The sequence below is a fragment of the Podarcis bocagei genome, assembly GCF_964188305.1.
Source record: "Podarcis bocagei genome assembly, chromosome: 16".
NCBI lineage: Eukaryota > Metazoa > Chordata > Lepidosauria > Squamata > Lacertidae > Podarcis > Podarcis bocagei.
The window spans coordinates 44,559,793-44,584,891 of NC_138142.1; the positions used below are offsets into that span (position 1 = coordinate 44,559,793).

General features: G+C 54.9%; 2 protein-coding genes across 4 annotated transcripts; both read left to right on the plus strand.

The window, feature by feature from the left end:
- Positions 1-443: 443 nt before the first annotated feature.
- Positions 444-8,833, plus strand: PRCC (proline rich mitotic checkpoint control factor). Of its 2 annotated transcripts, none has more exons than XM_081173682.1 (7): positions 444-1,433; positions 4,580-4,627; positions 5,060-5,668; positions 5,871-5,978; positions 6,561-6,704; positions 6,803-6,868; positions 7,388-8,833. In XM_081173682.1, the coding sequence occupies exons 1-7, from the start codon at positions 1,047-1,049 to the stop codon at positions 7,472-7,474; spliced, it is 1,449 nt and encodes a 482-aa protein (XP_081029808.1). In that variant the 5' UTR covers positions 444-1,046; the 3' UTR covers positions 7,475-8,833. The 2 variants fall into 2 exon arrangements, with proteins under 2 accessions (XP_081029808.1, XP_081029807.1); XM_081173681.1 differs by having other exon boundaries at positions 446-1,433; positions 5,868-5,978.
- Positions 8,834-10,972: 2,139 nt separating this feature from the next.
- Positions 10,973-21,729, plus strand: LOC308575112 (death-associated protein kinase 2-like). Of its 2 annotated transcripts, none has more exons than XM_081173616.1 (13): positions 10,973-11,393; positions 13,013-13,084; positions 14,232-14,380; positions 14,609-14,830; positions 15,528-15,666; positions 15,777-15,906; positions 16,643-16,691; positions 17,151-17,177; positions 17,904-18,056; positions 18,526-18,571; positions 18,779-18,868; positions 19,516-19,599; positions 19,773-21,729. In XM_081173616.1, exons 2-13 carry the CDS (start codon positions 13,016-13,018, stop codon positions 19,851-19,853), a joined length of 1,239 nt encoding a protein of 412 aa, XP_081029742.1. In that variant the 5' UTR covers positions 10,973-11,393; positions 13,013-13,015; the 3' UTR covers positions 19,854-21,729. The 2 variants fall into 2 exon arrangements, with proteins under 2 accessions (XP_081029742.1, XP_081029741.1); XM_081173615.1 differs by lacking the exon at positions 10,973-11,393 and adding an exon at positions 11,836-12,588.
- The last annotated feature ends 3,370 nt before the right edge of the window (positions 21,730-25,099 follow it).

Genomic DNA, 25,099 nt, shown 5'->3' on the forward strand with positions numbered 1-25,099 from the left:
GTTTGAAAAGCGGGGGCGAGGGAGGCCCGGCTCCGCCTCCTCCGCTGCCTTTCCCCGCCCCCGGCCGCCAGGAGGCGGGGGAGGCGCCCCGAGGGAGGCGGCGCCGGGGAGACTCTCGGGCGGCCCTCCGGGGGGCGCCAGCCCAGGAGCCGCTTGCTGCGCGGAAGATACGCGATCCTCCCGGCCGCCTGCGCTCCGCCGCGCACGTGGAGCCCCGGAGGAAGCCTTTCGCTTCAGCCGCGCTCTTGATTCTCACTCGCTCGTGGCCATGGGATTTGTACCGGCGCCTCCCCGACGACGGGAGGGCGCTGCTGGGACTGGGGGCGCGCTTTTAATCCAGGGCGGGGCAGAGATCCTCAGGGGCTCGCCAACATGAGCATGAAGGGGGTTCGCCCGTTGAAAGAGCAGCCTCGTTGCCAGGAGTCCCCATTCGAGGCTTCCTCCGCCTCTCGAGGGCGAGGCGCCTCAGGCGGCTGACAAAGGAGCCCCGCCCCCCGCCCCCGCCGCCATTTTGACTCGGCGGCAGGTTTGAGCGCGCGCGGGCGGGCGGGCGAGGTGCCTGATGGGAGCCGTGACATTCCCTCCCTGGAGGTCGGAGGCGAGGGAGGAAAGGGAAGCGGAGCCGACGCCCCCAGGACTCGGCTTCCCGGCAGCCACCGCGCGCCACCATGCCGGTGGCCCAGCGGCTACTTCCGGCGCGGCTGCTCATGGGAGTCGTAGTTTCTGCCTCCCCGCTCCCGCACTGAGGGAGGAAGAAGGCGAGAGCCCCCGCGCCGCCTCCTCCCTGCACGGCGGCCGCCATTGCCCGGAGCCGAGTCGGAGCTTGGAGCAGGCCGCCTCTGCAGAAGGAAGGAAGAAGGGAAAGAGGGGGCGGGGGGAGCCCAGAGCCCGCCTCCTCACCCGGCCTTCCTTCCGGCGGCGGGGGCGTTGCCATGACGACCGCTGCGGCCTAGCGGGCTTCACGCTCAAGCGAGCGCGGCCTAGTGCGGCGGGCGCAGCCTCGGCCTCGCGTAGCAGGAGCAGCCGGCGGTAAGGAGGGGGAGGCCATGTCCTTGGTGGCCTACGCCAGCAGCGAGGAGGAGGAGCAGGAGGAGAGCGACGCGGCCGAGGAGGAGGGAGGAGGAACAGACGGAGACGACGACGACGACGAAGAAGCGACAGAGGAGCAGGAGAAGGGCCGGGAGCTGGGCCGGCGAGGCGGAGGCGGCCGCGGACTCTTCTCCGCCCTCCCGCCGCCCAAGGCCGGCGCGGGCTTCGCTTCGCAGCAGGCCCTCCGGCCCCTCACAGCCGGCCTTCCACTTCCTTTGGCGCCGCGGCCTGTCCCGGCCTCGTCCCCGCCGCCGCTTCTGGCCCCGGCCGCTGCCGCCTCCGAGCGGGCCCCGGGCAAGAAGAGGACGCAGCCCGTGCGGATCGCGGCGCCTCATCTGGGGGACGTGAGTGTCCTGGGGGCCCTTCGTGGAGGAAGAGCGCAGGATTGGGCCCGCAGCCGCAAGGCCGACTCGAGAGTAGACCTATGGCAACGGAGGCGAGAGCCCCCGCGTCCCCGTTTGGCCCTGTCCCTTATCGTCAGTGGGTCTCCTCCTGAGTAGGACTGGTGTGCAATGCAGCCCAGAGAGTCTCATGGTAGCACCTTGAAAACAATATGCTTGGAGCTGACCCGACTCGGCTGGCATCTTCCCAGCTTGCCACATCTTCCTGTACAATTTAAGAACTCGCTATTAAATCAGAAAGCAATTTTTAATACTGTAGCAAATTGCACAGCATAAAATACTAAATGAAATATTTAGTATCTTTATGAAAGCTATCAACAAGCATTAGAATAAGAGAGTCTTAGAGTTGGAAGGGACACCATGGGTCATCTAGTCCAACCCCCGGCAATGCAGGAATCTCAGCTGGAGCCTCCAGGACAGACGGCCAGCCAGCCTCTGTTTAAAAACCTCCAAGGAAGGAGAGTCCGCCACTCTCATAGGAGTCTGTTCCACTGCCAAACAGCTCTTACTGTCAGAAACTAAACATATTCTGATGTTTAGTCAGAATCTCCTTTCTTGTAACTTGAATCTATTGGTTCAAGTCCTCCCCTCCAGAGCAAGAGAAAACAAGCATCTTCCCTCCTCCATGTGACAGCCCTTCTTGAAGATGGCTGTCCTAGCTCCTCTCAGTCTCCTCTTTTCCAGGCTAAGCATCCCCAGCTCCTTCAACCGTTCCTCCTCAGGCTTAGTTTCCAGACCCTTGATCCTCTTGGTCGCCCTCCTCTGCACACCTTCCAGCTTGTCGACATCCTTCTTAAATCGTGGTGCCCAGAACTGGACACAGTATTCCAAGTGTGCTCTGACCAAGGCAGAATAAAGCAGGACTATTACTGCCCTTGATCTGGACACTATACATCTGTTGATGCAGCCTAGAATAGTGTTACCTTTTTTTGCTGCTGCATCACACCTCTGGGCCATGTGATCTACCAAGACCCCTTCTTCTTCTTTGGCAATCCCTCCTAGCCGAGTAAGATTGTCTTCCATAAACATGGTTTTAACAATGAGTCCGTAAGTGACTGTGGAGGCCAGTTCTGGATCCACATGTCCCTCCACAGTGGGGACATTGGTTTCCGGGCGGGAGTTGATCACGGTGTGGATTTGCCAAGCGTGCCTTCCTCCTAGCATGTTTCTCCCTCGCGTCCTGAGTTCAAGTGTCTTCAAAGCCCATGACACCTTTGGTCAAGGCTGTTCTCCAACTGGAGCGCTCACAGGCCAGTGTTTCCCAGTTGTCAGTGTTTATACTATATTTTCTAAAGATTTGCCTTGAGACAGTCTTTAAACCTCTTTTGTTGACCACCAGCATTACACTTTCCATTTTTAAGTTCGGAATAGAGTAGTTGCTTTGGAAGACGATCATCAGGCCAGTCCAACAAAGTTGATGTTGAAGAATCATTGCTTCAACACTGGTGATCTTTGCTTCTTCCAGGACACTGATATTAGTTCACCTGTCTTCCCCATGATCCTTCTCACAGGTACTACTGGCAAGCCAGGTGTCCCCCATCCTATATTTGTGCAGCTGGTTCTTCCTGCCTAAGTTTAGAACCTTACATTTGTCCTTTGTGAAATTCATTTTGCTACTATGGACCCAAGTGGGATCTTGTCCTACTCAGAGGGGTCCCATTGTGACTGACAGTGGCTATCAAGTCCGTTTGCTTCAGTGGGTCTGGGTGGGCTGTCTCCAGGTGGACTGGCAATGTCCGCTGCCTGAAACTCTGGGGAACTGCCACCTGCCAGGCTGGACAGTACTGAGTAGGATGGACTCAGTATTATTTAGACTCAGTATTATTTAGAAACATGAGGACTAGAATCTTAACTTTATTTGGGGGAAAGGCCTGCAGCCTATTGCTAGAGTATCTGCTTTACATGCAGAAGGTAGGAGGCTCCATCCCCTACTACTGCAAGTAGGGCTGGGAATGTCGTGTGCCAGTCAGTGTATATGAAGGGAGATGGACTTGGTAGATTGCAGCTTGTTGAAAAGCAGAGGGAGCAAACATGGGCAAGTGGTGAAGAGTTGATGAACTCAAGGCTCCCCGCCCGCACCTCTCTGAACCCGCAGTGGGCGCTGCCCAGCAACTGATGGGTTTTGTGAGAGCTTGGGAACCTGCTGCCTTTTTTGGAATCCAAGATGCTCATCACTCTGCTTGGCTGGAGTGCCAAGGTTTGCCTTTTGTGGTCCGATTCCTTCCTTGACCTTTGGATCGCACTTCTAAGCTAAAACTGGAGGGCGAAGAAGGAAGGCTGTGGTGATAAGGGCACTCGCCTCAGGGAGTGGTGCTGGTGGAGGAGCTCACAGGGCCCTCTTGCAAAGCTCCACACAAAGACAGCTGCTGTTTCTGCTTTCTAGGAGCTGCTGGATCTGTCCTTATCACTTACTTGCAGCAGGAGGGAAGGGGGGAGGAGTTGCTAAATGTTTCTTCCTATCCATGCAACGGGGAAACCTTCTTTTGTTTTTTAAGTAAAATTTATGTGCACCCTTCTCATGCATAAGTCATCCAAGGCCCACAATACAAACAATACTTGGGTTCTATTTAGCTAAGTTAGAGTAGATCAGTTGAAATTTTTGGACCCTATTTAGTCACATCCATTAGCTTCAGTAGGTGACTCTGAGTAGGACTAATGTAACGTAAGATAAAGCTGTACTGCAAATAGAGGTTTTTGCAGTCCACATGCCTAGCAGTGTTAAGATCTGAGTGAATTAAGATGAGAGAAGGATTGTTTGTTACTTACTTTATTGCCTTTGTGATTAATTCCCATAAAATTTCTCTAAGGGGTAGCATCAGTGTTAGAAGCAATTTCATATATACAACCAATGACAAAACAATTCCTCATGTTCACACAATTTCCTGTGTAGAAAACTATTTTGAACCCAATACAGATCTGGACTGGGACAGAGGTAGATATATATATATATTAGTTGAAAATGTAGAGACCTTTTGCCCTGTCTACCTCTGTCCCAGTCCAGATCTGTATTGGGTTCAAAATAGCGCGCTCTCTCTCTCTCTCTCTCTCTCTCTCTCCTTGCACTCAGTTCTGCTCTCTCTCTCTTTCAGTCGGATTCCGAGGAAGATGAGCCAGCAAAGAAGCACCCCTCTTTCCAGGTGAGGACTTGGGCAAGTGGTGCTCCTGTAAAGGGGGGGGGGGAGCGGGAGCACCTTGCTTTCAGTGAGAGGTGTTTGCCCCTAGTCAGGCAGAGGCCCCTGAATATCCACCCTGGCCCTCTGGGGTTGAGTTGCCTCTCTGGATTAGTCACGTTAGTGAGATCTCACATGTGAGACAAAGTTCAGTCGATCTGTCAGTGCAGGCTTCACGGTCAGCCACAGCTCGTCTCTTTCTGCGAAGGCACAGCTAGTTCCTGCTTGGCTCCTTCCCTGAGGCAGCTATTGTTGCCTGGCTTGGTGTTGCTTCATGGTGCAGCTTCCTGGGTGAAGGAGGGGCTGCTGTGGCCCCCGCCGTCCCCTTGCCAGCAGGCCCAGGAGGATGTAGTCCTTCCTGCCCCTGCCTCACCTTCCCCTATGTCTTCCACCCTCCAGGCCCAGAGCGAGGGCTCCGGCTTGTCTGCTCTACTTCCTCAGCCCAAGAACCTGACGGTGAAGGAGACGAACCGGCTGCTGCTCCCTTATGCTTTCTCTAGGAAAGCGGCTGCTGCCGCCGAGAGCTCCCCGGAAGCCAAGTCTGCCAAAGGCCCACCCTCCTCTAAGCCAAAGCCTCCCCTCAAGGCACCCTCGGCCGTGACAGCGACCACGACTCCCTCCCCATCAGCCATCAAGGCAGCCGCCAAGAGCGCCGCCCTGCAGGTGACCAAGCAGATCACGCAGGAGGAGAATGACAGCGACGAGGAGGTGGCCCCCGAGAACTACTTCTCCCTGTCCGACCGGAGCGATGCACCAGCCCTCAGTCCAAAGGCCTACGCCTACCCTGGCCTCGTGGTGCCGGATGATCTGCCCCCTGGGACGGAGCCGGACCCTGAGCCCGAGAGCCAGGACGCAGCTGCCAACGCCCCACTGGAGTTCAAGACGGGGCCGGGGGCCAGCTCCGCTTCCCACGGCTGGGCCCCCAAGCCTGGTGAAGACTATGGTGGGCAGCACTATGCGCTCTACCCTGGCTGCAGCGATGCAGGCGGCCCCAACCCCTACTACCAGGTGAGAGGGGCAGAGCCAGAGGCTCCTTCTGCAGCTGGTGGGTGGCTGGCACAGTGGGGAGGGCGAGCGGCTTCCGGGAAGGAGGCTGGGATGGGCATGGGGGGGTGGCGGGGGGGTGGCAGGCAAAGTGGCTGGTCCTGCAGCAGCTTCCTCTCCTGGTGCTGAGGAGATCCTTTCCCCCACCTGGCTTCCTCTGCAGCAGGATTACTACAGCAGCAGCAGCTACTACTCGGACACAGACCCGGAGCTGGGCCCGCCCCAAGAGATGAGCAGCGAAGGCGCTTCTTCCTCCTTCATGGACGATGAAGCGGTGAGAAGCTGCTCTCAGCAGGGCTCCCTTTACTGGTGGGGTGGGGTGGGGTGGGGCACCCTCTCCTCCGGCTGTGGTGGCCCTGTCAGCGTTTTGGGGGTGAGGGGGGGGTCTCTGGTACTTGGCAGGGACTGCAGAACTTGGATTCCTAGGCAGGGAGGGACAAGCAGCCCCACCCAAGAGGTGTGGGTGCAGGTCTGACATCTTCTTGGCTTCTAGCATTCAGCAACTCTAAACAGGGCCTTCTGCTTAGAACCGGGGGGCAGGATAGGACCCCAGAAGTGGAAGGTTTTGTTCTCTGGTCTTATGAAAGGATGGCCTCTCCCTCCCACTTCCCACCCCCATTTCTCTCCCCTGAGTGAGGGTTAGAGGTTGGTTTGGGACTGCTCAACGGAGGCAGCTCATCTGCATCCACTTGCTCTTCCGCAGGAGGTCTGGGAGGGGGGCTAGTTGACTGTGGACACTGCAAAAGGGGCTTCTGGCTGTTTCAGCTCCAGCCCGGCCTCAATGGGCCTGGGATTAATTGTGTTTGGGATGCTCAGCAGACTGAATCCCTCTTCCCTCCTCCCGTCCCTTGCTCAGTTCAAGCGTCTGCAAGGCAAGCGGAACCGCGGGCGGGAAGAGATCAACTTTGTGGAGATCAAGGGGGACGACCAGCTGAGCGGCGCCCAGCAGTGGCTGACCAAGTCTTTGACAGAGGAGCAGAACATGAAGTCCTTCAGCAAGGTGAGGGGGCCCCTCCGTCCCCCCCCCCCCAGGTGGAGCCTTCCCTCCGCCCTCCTGCTCTGCTGGTAATCACAACTGCTGTCTCTGTTTCTCTCCAGAAAAAAGGGGAGCAGCCCACGGGGCAACAGCGGAGGAAGCACCAGATCACGTATCTGATCCACCAGGTGAGGCTGCCGGGTTGCCCCCTCCCTGCCCCCCTGGTCACCCTAGTTTGGATCTTGTGCCCTGGAAGCCGCAGCAGTTGGCAAAGTGGGTCCTCTTCTGCCCTGCTGTCAAGATCCTGCCCAGGGCTCCCGCAGGGTTTGCTCTAGAGCAGGGGCTGTGGGCCATCCATGGCCCACCAGACACTTTGCCAATTATTTTTATCGATTTTCCAAACTAATACTACAAATTAGACACTTTGGGACCGCAACATCCACCATCACCTCCAGGCTGACCGCTGGGCTGATGGGAGATGCAGTCCAGCATCCTCTGGGAGGAAAATCATGTGTCCTGCCTGATGCTCAGCATTGCTGCCCGTCTGCGGCTGAAGTCCAGAAACCCCAAACCAAGCCCTGTTTTCAAGAGTGGGTCAGGCCACTGGGGCAGTGCGGGTGTCTTGGTGGTGCGGGTGGGACAGGTGCCCTGCCAAGCGAAGGGCCCTGCTTCTGAGCCTCCACCTCCTCCCTCTCTTTCTGGGGCAGGCAAAAGAGCGTGAGCTGGAGCTGAAGAACACGTGGGCCGAGAACAAGCTCAGTCGGCGTCAGACGCAGGCCAAGTATGGATTCTAGGGCCCGTCTGCCTCCTCGGAGCCCCTTCAGGCAAAAGCTGCCAGCCCCAGACCACGTTGTGTGAAAGGAAGAGGGGGGCCTGCGGAGGGGAGAAGGGCGCAAGGCCATGTGCCTGGGGGGGGGGCATCCGCTGCCTTTCCCGGCAGGGGTCTTCGGCAGAGGGATGCAGAGGAGTTCTCTGGCCCACTAGGCTGCCTGGCACCCCCCAAGCCCCTTTTCTTTCCAGTAGCCAACGCGACACGGACGAGGCCCCTGTCAGCTGGGGGGAGACCAGCGCTGCTCACTCCCTTGGAACTGCCCACCTTGCAGCAGGTGGGGCAGCCCAGGCAGTCCACCCAACCACGGGGGTGGGGGGCAGGACTGTCCCTGAGTGCTCTTCTGTAGCTGCCCCACCCTGCCCCCCCCCCCGGTTCTTCTCGTGTCTCTCTGTGTTTGTGCTCCAGACCATTTGCCCTCCCCTTCCGGGCTGAGGAGAGTTCTCATCTTCTGTGGGTTTGGGGCAGCCCCCTCCTTGTTTCTCGCCAGAAGCTCTCCTGGTGGCCTCCTCGATGAGAGTGTTTGGGTTTCAGCACAAGGCAGGGCTGGAAGGTGCGTGGCCTGTGATCTCTCCCCCAAAGCCATAAGGACACATCACTGTTAACAGTACTTGGGCTAAGTGCTAGCGGGATCTGTGCACTTCCAGGAGGCTGGCAGCTTTTCAGGCGCCCCCAGCCCAGGGCAAGGGCGGCAAGCAGAGCCTGCCCCAAGGCCTGCGGCAGCACCCACCCTCTGGGCTTCCACCCCTGGGTGAACCTGGGCTTCCCACTCTCTTGGCTTCTGGGGCCTCTGCCCAGGCCCCATTGTGACTGTGGGGCGGGCCCTCTCTTGCCACCCCTCCCCTCCCCAGATTCCAGGTGGGAGGAGCCAGGCGGGGAATTCTGCTGGGGCACACACACTTGCTCTCTTTCCTTGCTGCCCCACCTCAGAGTCTTCTGCTGCTGGGCCTGATCAAGCGGCCCTTGAAATCCCCGGTCTTCTGGTCTCACATCCTCCCCTTTGGGGTTGTTGTGTTCTCTTCATTGTTGTTGTTGTCTTTCAAATTGGAGCCCGTTTTCCATTTTTGGAGGGCGTGTCCCCCTCACTGTGGCAGAATTTCTGGGTGAATGATGATGTCTCTGTATTTAGGGTATTATTATTTTTTTCTAAACAGAAACAAAAAAAAAAGCAATTTCTAGTTTATTTCCCTTAACATTTTAGTATTTAGAAAAGCCTCTCTTTTTTTCAGTATTCCAAAATAAAGCTCTCATTCAGTAATTTATTCGTTATCTTATGAAACTGTCTGGAAAGAGATTTTATAAAAGAATAAAACTTTTAAATGAACTTGCCCTCCCTCAGAACATTCTAGTATGGTTTGTTTGGGCTGCTCTCAGTCTCCCCCCTCCGACTCCCTTCGGACTCCTTTCCCTCCCTTTCTAACCCAGGGGCCTCAGGCAGCTTCTGTGTTTCCTGGGGACGCTCCATGCCTCCGAGGGGCTTGCAGGGTGACAGCTGGGCCCCGATGTCGGGTGGAGGAGCAGCACCACACTACTTTGAGCAGCCATGGATTTCCCCCACGAATCCTGGGAACTGTAGCTTGGCCAGGGCACTCATAGCGGTTGGGAGATCCTCTGAGCTACAGCTTGCATTTTGTAGGTTTTATCTCTGTGAGCAGAACAGGGCGTGGGAGGTTTCTCCTAACAGCTCACGGCACCTTTAACAATCAATGCCAGGAGGCTGTGGTTGACTCTTTCTGGCCCAGGGGCAGAAAAGGGGCAAGGGCCTACAGTGCCTCCTCTTCCCCGTTGCTCTCTCCCATCCGGCCCTGAGAAGCCGTGTTCCTTCTCCTATCACCAGCCACGTCTTGGGGGAGCGTCTGCCTTCCTGTCCGTTCTGATAAGGAGTCCCAGCCAAGCAGAAGTGGGCAGCAGGCACTAGGCCAGGTCAGCCGGATTAAAAATAACTCCTCTCCTGCCCCAGGTCAGGAAGCACTAGGAGGTGTGCAAGAGCAGCAAGTTGGGGGCTGGAGGAGGCAGCCAGAGAAGGCGCAGTGGGCCAGCTATCCCACTGGGCAGTGGGGCTCTCTGGGCTGGCTCAGACACCATTTCATGCATTTCTGAACTCCTGAACTGCTGTTCAGCTCAGGTCCTGCTTCTGGGCTTCCTCTGAAGGTCCTTGTGGTTGACCATGAGAACAGGATGCAGGCCTGTGGCTGGGTCCAGCTGAGCCAGACTCCTCTGACGCTCTCTGCCTGTGTAACAGCAGCCTCACCTTGCCTGACCTTAGCCTGGATTTTTCAGAGCTGCAGCTACAGGAACACAAAGGCAGGAGGTAATTGCTCTCCAGCACCATCCAAACCAACCCCTGAGAAGTGAGGATGGGATTTCTGCAGAAATCAGAGCAGCCCTGGCCCAAGGAAGCATTTCTAGCACAATATGAAATCAATAACTCTCTCTCCCCCCCCCCCTATTCTGCAGTATTCTGCTCCTAAACAAGGAGGCTCTCTTGAGCTGCCAGGGCTGGTTACTGTGTGCAGACAATGCTTTCCCAAGTTTGCTACAGCCAGAGGCTCTCAAAAAGATACCTACTGCCTTGCAGCTGGTCAAGGGAGGCAGAGAAAAGCAGAGTGGGAAGGGTTAAGAGAGTTTTAACTTCACTTTCAGTCCGGGTGACAGTGCTTTAAGCTTGGGCCACCCGTGTCCACTCCTTGAAGGGTCTGTGCCCAGGCTGCTGGAAGTACCGCGCATGCAGTCCAGGTGGGTCGGAAGTCAGCAAGAAACCTTCCCTGTTCCACACCCCCAGCAGCTGGTTGACTGCCTTGCTCCGGGGGCTCCATCAGAGCTGCAGTTGGGGCGGGCAGGGAGAGGATGGAAGGTCCTCCTCACTGGGCAGCGGCTGGGAGGCCTGGTCAGGAAGGGGCCTCTCCTTGCAAGCGGAAAAGGAGCCCCTCCAGGGCCCTTGGGCGGCTCGCGGGCGAGGGAGCCGGAGGCGTCTTGGGGAGATGCCCCTCGGAAGGGACTCTCCGGCCGGAGCGCGCCCTGCAGCAGCCCCGAGGCGCCCACGGGAAGGAAAGGGTCCCGGGCTGGCGGGGCGGCTCCTCCTCTTCGGAGCGAGCCAGGACCAGACCGTCGGCGCTGCGGCCGGAGCAGGAGGGCTGGGTTGCTCTCTCGGGCCGCCGCGGCTGGACCGGAGGTAAGCGGGGCGGCCGCGGCGGAGGGAAGCGCCCTGTCTAGCCCCCTTCGGGGCTCGCCGGGCTGCGGGAAGGAGGGCGGAGAGCGCCGCGGGCGGCTGGGCTTCGGTCCCGCCGAGGGGGGAGCGTTGCCTTTCTTGGGAACTCGCCCCCCCGCGCCGCTGCTGTGCGAAGGGAGCCCGAGAGCAGGGGATCGACTCTGCCTCCTCCCCCCCCCTCCGCAGTGGAGCTGCGCCGCATCCAAGGCCAGGCAAGTCTTCTCCGTCCCTGAAGCGACGACGGTGCCACTAGGCAGCTCCTTCCTCGGGAGTAAGACCCTTTCTGCCGCCCTGCCTAGCGGGCTTTTCTCCCAGGAAAGCGGCGGCCGAGGATCGCAACTCGGCTGCTCTAGCGCGCTATCCCAAGGCGGAGGCGCCGCCGTCCCGCCTTCCTCGAGCCTCGAGAGCGCAGCTGAGGTATCTGGAGGGGAGACGATCCGCCCTGCAGGGTCTGTTCCAGGGTCCCCAGTCCCGCAGCCCCAGGACCTTTTCCCAGCGCGGACCAACGCCGCCTGGCCGGTTCCTTGCATTTGCTTGCCCGGGATTATCCGCCCTCCTTCCCCGGAGCTGCGCGTTGGGAGGCGCGCTTCCCTCCCGCCCTCCGAGTCCAGGAATTTGCCGCTTGCGACATATTTCCACCGCCCTCGCCGCGAGTTTTCCTCCTGCCTCAAATAAGGTGTTTGTGCTGCTGCTGCTGCGTTTGGGGCATGCGAGGCCGGCTGGAAAGACAAATGCGCCCCCGGAGCAGCAGCGCCGTCCAGCTCCAGGCGGGGAAGGAATGTGTCCGCCGGGATGGATGCCTCGGCGCGCCCTGCTCCTCCCCGTCTCCAGGGCGAGGATCCTCGGGCTGCCCGAGATGGGAAAGAGGCTGCTGGTGCTCCAGGGACCCGGCCTGGCTGGCTGCTCGCTTCTGGCGCAGAGACAGCGAGACGCCTTCGCCTTCCTCCCGCGGCCCGTTTGCGCGGGGCGGCTTTTGAAGGCCCCCTCCCCCTCTCTCCTCCTGGCAGGCTCCCCCCTGCTCCTGCCCCCTCCTGCTTCTGCCTCCCGCTTTAGCTGCCTGGACAATAGCGGCCCCCCTGCCCGGCATTTCGCCCCCTCCCGAGCCTTTGGTCTCTCTCCTGGCAAAGGGGGAGTTCGGTGGCAGAGCAGCTGCTCGGCGTGCAGAAGGTCCTGGATTCCCTCCCCGCAGGGCCGAGAAAGGCCCCCGTATCTGAAAGCCCGAAGAGCCACAGTCAGTGCTCGACCCTCCAGAGAAACCTGCAAGCGCGATGCGAGCCCAGTCGCCCCTCCTGCTGTTGTGACCCCCAGGAAGGGCATGCAGAGCCTTGTTGTTTCGGATCCTGATATAGCCGTATATGCGTGCAGACGCCCCAGACCTGCACCTCATAGGCGGGCTTCTGTTTTCTTACGGAACAGGCCTCTCGCATCAGCAGCTGCTTGAGAGTGGCCCGTCCGCACCACATCCCGCTTTGCTCTCTTGCACCATCGCGCAGCAAACGCCGAGTCCAAAACCTGCTGGGTTTCTGCAGGAAGTGGCGGCCGTGTTGCAGCGCAGCCCGCCGCGCACAAATCGCCGGGCAAGCGCGATCCACAGGCCCCCGGGTCCGCCCTGCGTGCGCGGCCTCCTCCGCCAGACCCCCCCCCCCATTCCTGCTGCCGCTGCCCGCTTTCCCCCGGGGGGATCGGGCGCGTGGAAAGCGGCTCCGGGCGCCTCCGGGGAGCGCTTGGGCTCTCCGCCCCTTTCCGCCAGGTGTGCCGAGGGCTCCTTCCGCAGGAGGGCGAGGCTCCTGGGCTGGGAGGGGACTCGGCTGCCGGAGCCCCAAGAGGAGGAAGTGGAAGCGCCCGGAGGTCGCGATGGTCGCCTGCAGCAGGTGCCTCCCGGAGCTCCGAGGCGCCGAGGGGCCGTGAGAGCCAGCGCGTGAGTGGGGCGAGCCGGCCAAGGGCTCCGTCTCCTGCAGCCTCTGGTCGCCCCGCGGGGGGAATCCGGCCTGTCTGCGGAGAGAGAGAGAGAGAGACCCCCCCATGAGGAAGTCGCTCCTCTCTCCGTCGACTAGGCCCGCGGAGAGGAATCGCCCCCGTCCCCCGGCGGGGAGGCCGAGATCTGCGGGGCGGGGGGGCCTGGGAGAGGCCCCTCCCGCGCGCGCACGTGTGGAAGGGCCGTGGGAAAGTGTGGGGCGTCGGGGCTGGAAGCAGACAGGAAATTCCCCGGTGCTGGTGCGGGCGGGGAAGGGCCTCGGTCCCGTCGGAGAGCAGCCCGTCCCTCGCAGAGGCTGACCGCTTCCTTTCCTTTTGCAGCTGATGGCCGAGGATGGAGGGGGCGAGGTCCTTGCCAGTGGTGAGGGGGGGCGCCTAGCCAGAAGCCCCGAGGTGAGTGGGGGCATCCGGGGCTGGGCCTCGGCTGCTGCTGGGCCCCCCGTCCCAGCATGCTCAGTTCACAGAGCCCTTCCTTTAGCCACCAGAGACTTCTGTGGTTCCAGGAAGTTTTGAACATGTCACATCATGTGCTCAGAGTGCTTATTTTCTTTTTAAATCAGGGTTGGCCAAGTGTGTTTATTTCTTTGTAAAGCATTGGGGGGGGGGGGAGAAAATGTGTGTGTCAGAGCAGAATGAATGCATATTGTTGCCTGTCGCCCGGATCTCTGAGCTGTGCGAGATGCCGGGAGTTTCAGGCCCACTCAGGGATCATCCTGGACATGATGTATATTTTGCTCTATACATTACGTCTGGTAAATGAGCCACCTTAGTCACTAGAGGGCCGTGAAAAATGCTGGCCCTGGCTTTTCAGACTTGTCTACCCATGTACTATCTGAAACCAAAGGGCGCATTGGTTGCAGGATGTGAATGTTTTTCCTGCTCTCTTACCCTACTACCAAGAACCTTGATTAAATTCTAAGACTTACTGGGTCCAGGGCTTTAGGGGAGTCTGGCACCCACAAACGCATAACAATATGACTGTCTAAAGAGGTTGGGGAACTTGCAGAAGACCATAAAGCCCTGGGTCCAAAATGGCCTAGGTGCACTACAGTTGGTAGAGTTTAATTACGCCTGGGGGGTGGGTGGCAGGAAAGGGCTGAGACCAGGGTGCCCCCCCCCCCCCACTGCAGGGGCTGCCCATATGAGTCAGGCAGACTGTGCGACATTTCCCCAGGACATCTTGTTCTGCTAACACATAGTGGGCTTTAAGGGGACCCAGCCACCTGCTCCCGCTCTGTCTTTGAGGGGGGCTGGTTCTGTTCCACAAGGTCCCGTTTCCCCCCAGCCTGGATGCCCTGAAATCTCTCCCTCAGCCCTCACCTTCCTTGCCTTCTGCCCAGCATTGCTGCTGCTGCCACCTACAGTGAACCTTGCCAAGTTCCTCCCCCCACCTTGCACTCAGGGAACGGGTGCCTTGCACACCAATGGCAGGCAGAATGCGGGGAGTGGATCTGTCAGCTTCTGTGGGGGTCCTGCTGGGGCTGGCAGGTGGGGAGGGGGGGCATCCTTTGACCTTGCCCTCCATCCCTGCTCTCTGCAGGAGGCCTTGTGCAGCCTGGACGATGAGGACAATGATGAGGTCTTTGAGAGCCCCGACAGCCAAGGCCCACGGCCGGGCTGGACCACGTCAGCCACCTTCCGCCACTGCAGCGTGGATGAGCTTTACGAGCTGCTGGAGAAGCTGGGCAGGTGAGGACCCAGGAGCACCGGCGGCCGGTGGGAAGAGCAGGGCCGGGAGGGTCTGGGGACAACAGAATGGGTCTTCTGGGCCCAGCCCCCAGTGGGAGAGGCTCCTGACAGCTGCTGCCAGTCAGTGTAGACAGTGCAGAGCTCGATGGCCCCTGCTGCTCGGACCTGACCAAAGGTCTCTTGCTGTGCTCTTATCGTTGCTGCCCTTCTCCTCCTCTCCCCACTCAGCGGGCACTTTGGGGTGGTCAGGCGCTGCCAGGAGCGCTGCACGGGCTCCTTCTATGCCGCCAAGTCCGTGAAGGTGCGGAAGCGAAAGGGGAGCCGCCTGGGCCTGGACCGCGAGCAAGTGGAGCGAGAGGTCTCCATTCTCCAGCAGCTGCAGCACCCCAACATCATGCGCCTCCATGACGTCTTTGCCGGGAAGGGCGAGGTGGTCCTGATTCTGGAGCTGTGAGTGTGGGAGGGGAGGGGGGCGCTGACTGGGGGCTCCAACTGTGGGACTTGCTTTTGGGGTCCACACTCTGGCTTAGTCTGCTGCAGCAGAAGCAACAAGTTGCCTTGTGGCACCTGAAAAGATTCCTAGCTTTAACAAGGAAACCTCCATGCAAATGACCGCAAAGTGACCTCCAGGCCACAAAAACTCCTTTAACAATAAACCTGTTTGGAAGCCCCCAGGCTATCACCATTTTGCAGGAGGGGCTCAGTTGCACTTCTGGTTTGCACAATTAAGAGTGGAGTCAAAGTGTCACCTTTGCACAGCAAAGCAACTTTTAAAAATGAATGGGCTCTTCATGGTTTGGAAGGTGGTGGAGCAATGCATAGAAAAGCATGAGATGAAGGAATTACCAAAGGGAAGGCACAGGCACACCCTGTACGAGGGGAAGGAGTAGAAATCTAACTGGTTTTGAGACTTCTGTCTCCCAGTTGCTCATAAAACTGGGGGTGCCACTGCTATCGGGGGGGGGGGGGACGGACTCCCGGTCTCGTGACACCTTTGAGAAGGCTGCAAAATAAACAATATTTTGTAGCGCCTTGTGTTTCTTTCCTCCTCCTAATTCCCAAAGAGGGGCAGCTCAGGGAAGAAGCAGCTTGCCCCGGGACACACGCCGGGCCAGCTGCCCCAAATCCACCCTCCCTCCCCCTCCAGCATCCACGGAGGAGAGCTGTTTGACTTCATCGCAGAGAAGGAGCTTCTGACGGAGACAGAAGCCATCCAGTTCCTGCAGCAGATCCTGCTTGGCCTGAGCTACATGCATTCCCGGCGCATTGCTCACTTTGACCTCAAGGTACGCCAGCCCTGTGAGGTGCTTCCTGGATCTCTGGAGGCTTTTGAGCAACACAGGAGTCTTCTCTGAGGGCGCGCTGGTCCTATCTCCTTCCCTGATCTCTTCTGCAGCCAGAGAACATCATGCTCTTCCAGAAGGATGCCCCCAACCCCCTGATCAAGATCATCGATTTTGGCCTGGCCCAGAAGCTTGAGGAAGGCGTGACCTTCAAAAGTTTGTGTGGGACTCCCCAGTACATTGGTAAGAGGGCGGAGCAAGCTGGGGTCCTCTCCTGTCCCAGAGCCCCCGCGGAGGAATCTCCCCTGCCCTCAGACCAGCAGCTCAGCCCCTGCTGGGGGCCGGGGTGGACTTGGCCACAGCAGAGAAAATGTTGCTGTTGGTTGTCAGACTTCTTAGTTGCTTCTTACACAAAAAAAATCTCCAAGCGACTTAACAACACCTTTAAAAGCTTAAGCATGCCTGATAAAAGAGACACATTCTCCTCACAGAAACACCTGCAATTACTGAAAACAAATGTTTGGGCAGCGAAGCGAGAGTGTGCCAAAGGGCGTCCCGTTTCTGGCCTGCTGCCTTCTCCCAGACCCTTCCCCACAAAGGCAGCGCAGCCATGAGCTCCAGAGGGGAAGGGCTGCGCATGGGCTCCAGCTGCCATCAGCCCCAGCCAGCGGCCAGGGAGCAGGGCGGGGGTTTAGTCCTGTGACATTGTCTAGAGCAGGGAAGCCAAGACCAGTCGGGGGTGGGCTCGGACTCCCAGCAGCCAAGAGTTAAGGGTGGTGATGGTGGAGGAGTTTGGGTTTGCAGGGGCTCCTTTTTAAAGCTGAAGATAATAAATCCAGGAGGAGTTTAGGCAGCACCGAGGCTGGGGTGGCTCTCTGGGGCCCGAAGGCCAGGGAGGTGTCCTGTCTCTCTGGTTTAATGGGAACCCCGTTTTGGTTTCTCAGCGCTGACACCGTTTTGCCTACTTCTTCTTCCTCAGCTCCTGAAGTGATCAACTATGAGGCTCTGAGCACAGCAACGGACATGTGGTAAGAAGTGGTAGCAAGTGTGTGTGTGTGTGAGAGAGAGAGAGAGAGAGAGAGACTCTGTGCCAACATCCTTCATGCCCTTGGGTGGCTGGGGCAGGTGGGGAAAGAGCGAGCGACTGAGGGAGGGAGCAGGGCCCTCCAGGAAGTGCTCACATGCCAGACTCAGGCCTCCAAAGCACCACAGGAAAAAAGGTGCACAAGCTAAGCTCATGTTGGGTTTGTGTTTTACCTGTCTAATGTAAAGACAGCCACCCACACCCACCACCGGGCTGAGGCCTTCCTCCAGTCCCACCAGTCCTCCCTGAGTCTTCCCTCTGTCTGTTTGGGGTGGCCCACCCCACAGCCCTCCCGCCCTCCGCGCTGGATTTTGCATGCCCACCCAGTCCTCGGGTGTCCTGTCAAGGAAGGTACTTGCTGGGTGCTCCCTTCAGCTTCTCTCTCTCTCCCTTTTTCTGCCAGGAGCATCGGCGTGATTACCTACATCTTGTGAGTACCTTGAGACTCCCTGTATTTGAGGCTGGGGGGGGGGAGTGGGCAGTGCTGGTGATGGCAGTGCAGGGCCTCAGAATTACTTACGCCTAGGATGCATTTTAATTCATTAAAAATTTAATTCGTCCTCAGAGGAAAAGAACAATTAGAAAATACTTTTTAAAATGGTGCTAAAGACAATGACTCCCTGTCGTCTCAGGCCTTTGATGACCTGAATGGCTTGATTCCAAAATCTGGTTTCAAGGTCTGGCGTTGCTGCTTTGCTGCTCTCCTCCTGGCCATGGGTTTATATTGGATCCCACCCCCTTTTGTGTTGTATAGTATGTTTTCATGGCACCTTTACTGGAAGCTCTCCTGCGATGGCAACGTAATGAAGGGCAGTCTGTAAATAAATAAAGGAAGCTGCGTCTTCCCAAATGCCCCTCCGTTCTGCAGGTTGCCAGCATTGCAGGAGCAATGGAGGAAATGGCACCTGGAGGGCAGAAGATCTCCCCACTTTATTGGTCATTAGCTACTTCCGTAGCTGATTTTTTTAGGACATTTGTTGATTTTGCACAAGGCTCCTTCAGTAAGTGCAAGCTGCCTTGGAAGAATTCAGGTTTTTAAATAATTCTTAAATGATTGCACGCACGCCCACCCATGCTTGTCTGCTCTGAATAATGCCTGCTTGATCCCCCCCGCCGTGAGGTTTCCTTTTGATCCTACCTTCTCTGCCCTTTGCAGACTGAGCGGCATGTCCCCCTTCCAGGGAGAGACGGACGCAGAGACCCTGACCAGTGTCGTCTCCGGCACCTACGAGTTTGAGGACAAGTACTTCAGCCAAACATCGGAGCTGGCCAAGGACTTCATCCGGCAGCTGTTGGTCAAGGAGCCTGGGTAATGGCCCACCAGGGTGAATCTCTCCAGGGTGGTTCTCTCAGGTTCCCAGTTTTCCTGTCTTAAATTCAGTTCTCCACATTTCAACAGCAATCTGCAATGAAAAAAAGCCCTCCTCACCAGCATTTTGGGATGAATTTCTCCTAATGGACACATTTTGCAATGCTTCCATAATGCATTTTTTGTGTCTTACTTTTACTAATATGTGTGTTTTTAATGAACACACAACTTGGCTGGAAGCTGCATTCAGAGGAGTGCAAATTTTGAAGGGTGACTACCTTTTGCTCCTCAAATTGTTCTGGGAAGTGCAAACAAGGGAGGTTTGCCTTTGAGATTCCCCCCTCCGTCTCTCCCTCCTGATGGGACCTTGGCTCAGTCCCCAGAGGGATTCTCCTGCAAGCCTCCTTCTCTCCCTTCCAGCGGGGAAACGACAGAAAGTCAGATGTGCGTTTCTCCCTCTGTGTTTCAGAGACCGAATGTCGGCCGAGGAATGCCTCCTCCACCCCTGGATCAAGGTCAGAGCCTGGGAGGGGAGGCTGGCTGGCTGGGAAGCTGCCTGAGACTGAGCCAGACCTTCGGGATCTGTCCTTCAGCTCTTGGTTGAGATTTTCGGGACCCCTCCTAGGTTTCTTCTCTGCCCCCATCCTGGCCTGAACTGATGGGGGAGGGGAGGCAGGAGGATTTTGGCAATGGGCAGAGTTGCAGGTGCCTGTTTTTTCCAGCCCCTGACCCGGAAGCAGGTTGCGAACCGAAGCCGCTCCTCCATCAACATGAAGAACTTCCGCAAGTTCAACGCTCGCCGGAAGTGGAAGGTAAATTGAGCAGCCCCCCCCCCCCCGCCTGCACCCTCAAAGCCAGTCAGCAAAAAGAAGCCGGAGGGTGTGGGACACCTGTCCCTTGGCAGTGGGGGTGCCCTACTCTGATCTGAACCATTATTATTATTATTATTATTATTATTAAAGTTTCATTTATGAATTGCTTCCTATGAGGCACTTGAAGTGATTTGCAGTGAAACAAAAGCCTATCTAAAAACAGTTGCTTGCACACATGAAAACAATTCAAAAATCAAAAGAGTAATTGCATACAGTTGTGCCTTGCGACTCGAATGATTTGGGTCCCAAACGCCACAAATCTAGAAGTGAGCGTTCCGGTTTGTGAAGGTTCTTTGGACCTTAACATCCGACGGGGCTTCCGCAGCTTCTGATTGAGTGCAAGAAGCTCCTGCAGCCAATTGTTTTTGAACGTTTTCGGAAGTCAAATGGACTTCCGGAACGGATTCCATTTGAGAACCAAAGTATGACTGTATTTAAGCCCAGTTTCAAATCCAGGGCAAATCCCAACAGCTCACCATCTCCCCTTCAGAGGCTTTTTGAAAGCGACACCTGTGGGCTGTGAGGGAGGGGCACAAGGTCTTCCTGCGAGAGGCTCTGTGCGCCTCATCTCTGCATTGCCTCTCCAGCTCTCCTACAACATGGTGTCAGCCTGCAACCGCCTCTGCCGGATGGGCCTCCTGTGCCAGCAGAAGCGCGACGAGGAGAACTTGGTGAGTGCCCTTTCCTGGGCGATGGCCTCCTTGCCCTGCTTCTCAACTCCTGACGAAGAGGAGGGGCTGGGCCGGGGACCCTCCCCTGCCCCTGACCCCCACGTCTTCCCTCCCAAGCCCCCCTGGCCTGGCTTTCGTCCCCTTCACTCCGCCCTCCTCTGCCCCCCAAACAGCGCGGCTGCGAGAGCGACCAGGAGGGGGAGGCCAGCAGCCCCATCACCCTCTTCCGCAGGCGAAGGAGCAGCTGCTCGTGATCAGGGACACCGGAGGCAGCCTGCTCTTCCAGCCCCATCCATTCACCAACCCAGGAGGGTGCGGCACAGCATCTCGGGCTGCTCCAGCCTTCGACAACCAGCCCATGGTTGCTGCAATGTGGACAGGGAAGGGGCCTGCTGGGAGGGAGCCCGGCATGAAATGCCTGCGTTGCCCCACACTCCTGCTGTGCCAAGAGGGGGGGGGCTCCCATTGTGGGCGGGAGACAGCTTTCTCTCTGCCCCCAGCACCTTGGGGCTTGGCGATTTGGTCAGATGGCTTCCAACAGAGGGCCTTCTGAAAAAAATACTTTGTATGTATGTTTGCTTTTGGGGAGTGGGAGATTTACTTCCCAACTATTTCTGACCTACTTGGGGAACAGAACTCCACTCCCCCCCCCATGCCAGCACCCCCCCCCACTACCCATCCCTTCCTCCAGGAATTTGTGACCAAAAAGGGTCCCTGGTCCCTTTTTAATTACGTGCATAGCGTTAATGACATCTATACAAGCAAAGAAATGAAACATCTGTGTCTTCCTGCTCGGCTGCTTTTTGTTTTTGCTGAATTTGGTTCAAGTTAAAAGGTCAAGCAGATCAATGACTGCTTCACAAAGGGGTTTGTGAGTGATTCCCAAGGATTCAGGTGTCCCCTCTTTCTAGGATATCATGAAGGGACTGTAGAAAAGTTCTTTCCTCTCTCTCTCTCAGCACCTATAATCTCCCACCCACACAGTCTGCACTGGGGAAAAAGTAATATCTGCCCACCTTGCAGAGATGCTGCCACGAGAGTTCGGGGCCCACCCTGTAGTTTAACTAGTTCAGCATAGAAAGCTGCCATTGGGCTTCCTCTAGCTCAGTGTTGCCTGCACTGACTGGCAGCAGTGGCCTGCCCAGGTTTCAGATGAGAAGCCTTTTCCACCGGCACCTGGAGATGCCCTGCCCCTGAGCCGGGTGGTCCTTCCCAAGCCAGGCGACACGTTGCTGCCCCCCCCCCCCACTGCTGCCGAGGTGGGAGAGGCCGAGGGGGCCATGAGCCCAGCAGGGCAAAGCACCTGGCTCTGTCCTCTTCCCAGAGTGGTGTTGTTTAGTCGTTTAGTCATGTCCGACTCTTCGTGACCCCATGGACCAGAGCACACCAGGCCCTCCTGTCTTCATGCCTGTTGTCTTTGTCCATGGAGTTTTCTTGGCAGTGATACTGGCTTGCCGGGTCCTGCTCCAGGTGGATCACGTTTGGTCAAAACTCTCCACTGTGACCTGTCCATCTTGGGTGGCCCTGCACGGCAGAGCTCATAGCTTCTCTGAGTTATTCAAGCCCCTTCGCTACAGCAAGGCAGTGATCCATGAAGGGGCTTCCCAGAGTAGACAGCAGATAAAAATCATTCCAGAGGCTGCAGTGGACAGAATTGGCCAGCAGGGGGCACCACAATGCAAGGACTGAGACCATGGGGAGGGAGGTCAGGGAGGGCCAGTGTGAAGAGTTTAGGGTGGTTTTTGTGGGGTGGAGTAAAAAGGGTCTTCTTGTGGTCAGCAGAGGGTGCTCCAGTATATAAGGACTCTGGTCTTCTAGATATTCAGACACACACTTTCATACTCGGTGGGTTTGCGTGGTGGAAAGAATTGTAAAAAGTATTACCAACCTGGTGAATTGTTTCTGTTAACTATGCAGCTATCACTGTTTGTCATGCCCTGTGTTTCATTATCTCTGACCCCACTGTTTACAACTCCGCCACCACTTTGATGCCGCTTTGTTCGATATATTTTGTATGTCTTAAATTTTCGTACACCACTTGTGACTTTACTGGACAGCTGACAGTTTTGCACAAGGCCTACGCGGACCACAAAAGTTTATTATGCCATAATAAATTTGCTAGTCTTTAAAGTGCCGCAAGATTCTTCTGTTCCTTTTGCTTTGGGGCGGAGGGCCGCCTCCTCCTCCTCCTCTTTGGCAAGCGATTGCACTTCCTCTCCCGTCCGCTGCTCTGGAGCCTCTTTTCAAGCTGCCATTGCCGCCGTCCTGGTGCGTGACTCTGGCACAAGGCTTGTGGCCTGCCTGCTTGTGTTTGTGGAAGTGCCCTCTGGAGCAGGGCAGGGGAAGAGACTTGCTTGCAATGTTGCACTTGGCCAAGCCGACTCTCCACATGCGCACACCAGGAGGCCTCTGGCGAGAGCAGACCTAAGTGACGGCCCTCCCTTGTCAGTTCTTTTTTTTTTTTTTTATAAAATTTTTATTGGTTTTACGAAATTTTTTAAAAAACAAACAAACACTTAAGAAAACAAACATACACGTATAATTTCATAACATATTTTCATAAACCTCTTTTCTAAGACTTCCCCATACCCCCCCTTTCTGCATCCCAATGTCCATAATTTTATAGCAACTCCCAATTGTTACTTTCCAACCTTAATCATCTTAGTCATCTCTATATTCTAACCTTATGTCACTGTATCCCTTTGTTCCTAAAAACCAAAACACTCTAACATTCATTAAGTTTATAATAGTCCTTAAGATATCTTTTGAATTTTCTCCATTCTTCTTCCGCTGTCTCCTTTCCTTGATCACGGATTCTGCCTGTCATCTCTGCCAATGTCATATAGTCCATCACTTTCATCTGCCATTCTTCCAGAGTGGGTAGATCTTGTGTCTTCCAATACTTTGCGATGAGTATTCTTGCTGCTGTTGTAGCGTACATGAAAAAAGCTCTATCCTTCTTTGGCACCAATTGGCCGACAATGCCCAAGAGAAAGGCCTCTGGTTTTTTAGAAAAAGTACATTTAAGTACCTTTTTCATTTCATTATAAATCATTTCCCAGAAAGCCTTAATCTTCGGGCATGTCCACCAAAGGTGGTAGAAGGTACCTTCAGTCTCTTTGCATTTCCAACATTTGTTATCGGGCAAATGATAAATTTTTGCCAGCTTGACTGGGGTCATGTACCACCTGTATACCATTTTCATAATGTTTTCCTTTAAGGCATTACATGCCGTAAATTTGATACCGGTGTTCCATAACCATTCCCAGTCGTCTGACATAATGTTATGACCAACATCCTGTGCCCACTTAATCATGGCTGATTTGACTGTTTCCTCCTCTGTATTCCACTTCAGCAACAAGTTATACATTCTAGATAAATTCTTAGTGGTAGGTTCTAGCAATTCGGTTTCTAATTTTGATTTTTCCACCTGGAAGCCGACTTTCCTGTCCTGTTTAAAAAATTCCATTATTTGACGGTATTGAAACCAATTTTCCACTTTATGTTTCAATTTTTCCTGGCTTTGTAATTTAAACTTATCTCCATCCTGTTCTAAGATTTCCCAATACTTCGGCCATCCGACCTCCATATTGAGTTTTTTCACAGCATTAGCCTCCACTGGTGACACCCATCTAGGGGTTTTATTTTCCAATAGATCTTTATATCTTATCCAAACATTAAACAATGCTTTTCTAACAATGTGATTTTTGAAGGCACTATTAACTTTATCATACCAAAGATATGCATGCCAACCAAAAGCATTGTTGAAACCTTCCAGATCCAAAATGTCTGTATTCTCGAGGAGCATCCATTCTTTGAGCCAGCAAAAAGCTGCTGCCTCATAGTACAATTTTAGGTCCGGCAGGGCAAAACCCCCTCTTTCTTTAGCATCTGTCAATATTTTAAATTTAATTCGGGGCTTTTTGCCCTGCCAGACAAATTTCGAAATATCTTTATGCCACCTCTTAAAACATTCCATCTTGTCAATAATCTGCAAGGTCTGAAACAAAAATAGCATTCTAGGCAATACATTCATTTTAATTACTGCAATTCGGCCTAACATTGACAGTTTCAAATTTGACCATATTTCTAAGTCTTTTTTGATTTCTGACCAACATTTCTCATAGTTATCCTTATACAAATTCTGATTCTTGGATGTTAGATAAACCCCTAGATATTTGACCTTTTTGACCACAGTCAAACCTGTTTCCTCTTGAAATTTCTCCTTTTCCATATCTGTTAGGTTTTTCCCTAAAACTTTGGTTTTTAGCTTGTTCAACTTAAATCCAGCTACCTGGCCAAACTGTTGTATTATTTCTAATACCTTTTTCGTACTAGTGTTTGGCTCTTGCAAAGTCAATACTAAGTCATCTGCGAACGCTCTTAATTTGTAATGTTTAGCTCCGACCTGCACACCTTTAACCTGCTGGTCATTTCTTATCATATTCAGCAAGACCTCCAGAACTGTAATAAAGAGTAATGGGGAGATCGGGCACCCCTGTCGTGTTCCTTTTTCTATCTTAAGCTCCTCAGTCACCACATTATTTACAATCAGTTTGGCCTTTTGTTCAGAGTATATTGCAGCCATACCATTCTCAAAACCCGGACCTACCCCCATCCTATGCAGATTCTTCTTCATAAAACTCCAAGAAATATTGTCAAAGGCTTTCTCCGCGTCTACAAATATCAATACTGCTTTAGTGTTTATATTCACCTCTAGCTTTTCCAGAATGTCTATAACATTCCTTACATTGTCCGCCAGGTGTCTTTTAGGGAGAAAGCCTGCTTGGTCCTTATGAATCATCTCCATCAAAACTCTTTTAAGTCTTTTTGCCAAAATGTCTGCAAAGATTTTGTAATCCACATTGAGCAATGATATTGGGCGGTAGTTCTTGAGTTGGGTCTTTTCAGTCTCTGACTTTGGTATGAGTGAAATGTAAGCCTCTTTCCACGATTCAGGTGCCCTTTTTCCCTCAAGGATCTCATTGCAAACTTCTCTTAATGGTTGAATCAACCATTCCTTCAGCGATTTGTAGTATCTAGAAGTCAATCCATCTGGTCCCGGAGATTTGCCCAGTTGCATATTCTGAATGGCAGCCTCTATCTCTTGTTCTGAGATTCTCTGGTTCAAGTCCATCTTACTTTGCTGAGAGATGTTTTGTAATCCATATCTTCCAAGGAATTTGTCTATATCTTCTTCATTTTGCGGGCCTTGAGTATAGAGTTTTTTGAAATAACTTAAAAAGCAATTTCTAATTTCATTGGGTTTAGATATGTTCTTTCCATCCACCTCTAGGCTTGTAACTGTATTTAGTTTCTGCCTTTTCTTCAATTGCCAAGCCAAAAGTTTACCACATTTATTTGCTGATTCAAAAGTTTTTTGCTTCATTTGCTTTATCTTCCATTCAATCTCTTGGTTCATCAATTCCATATATTGGGTTTGATATAACTTGATCTCTCTTAAAATGTCCTGAGACTTTGGTTTTGTTCTTAATTTCCT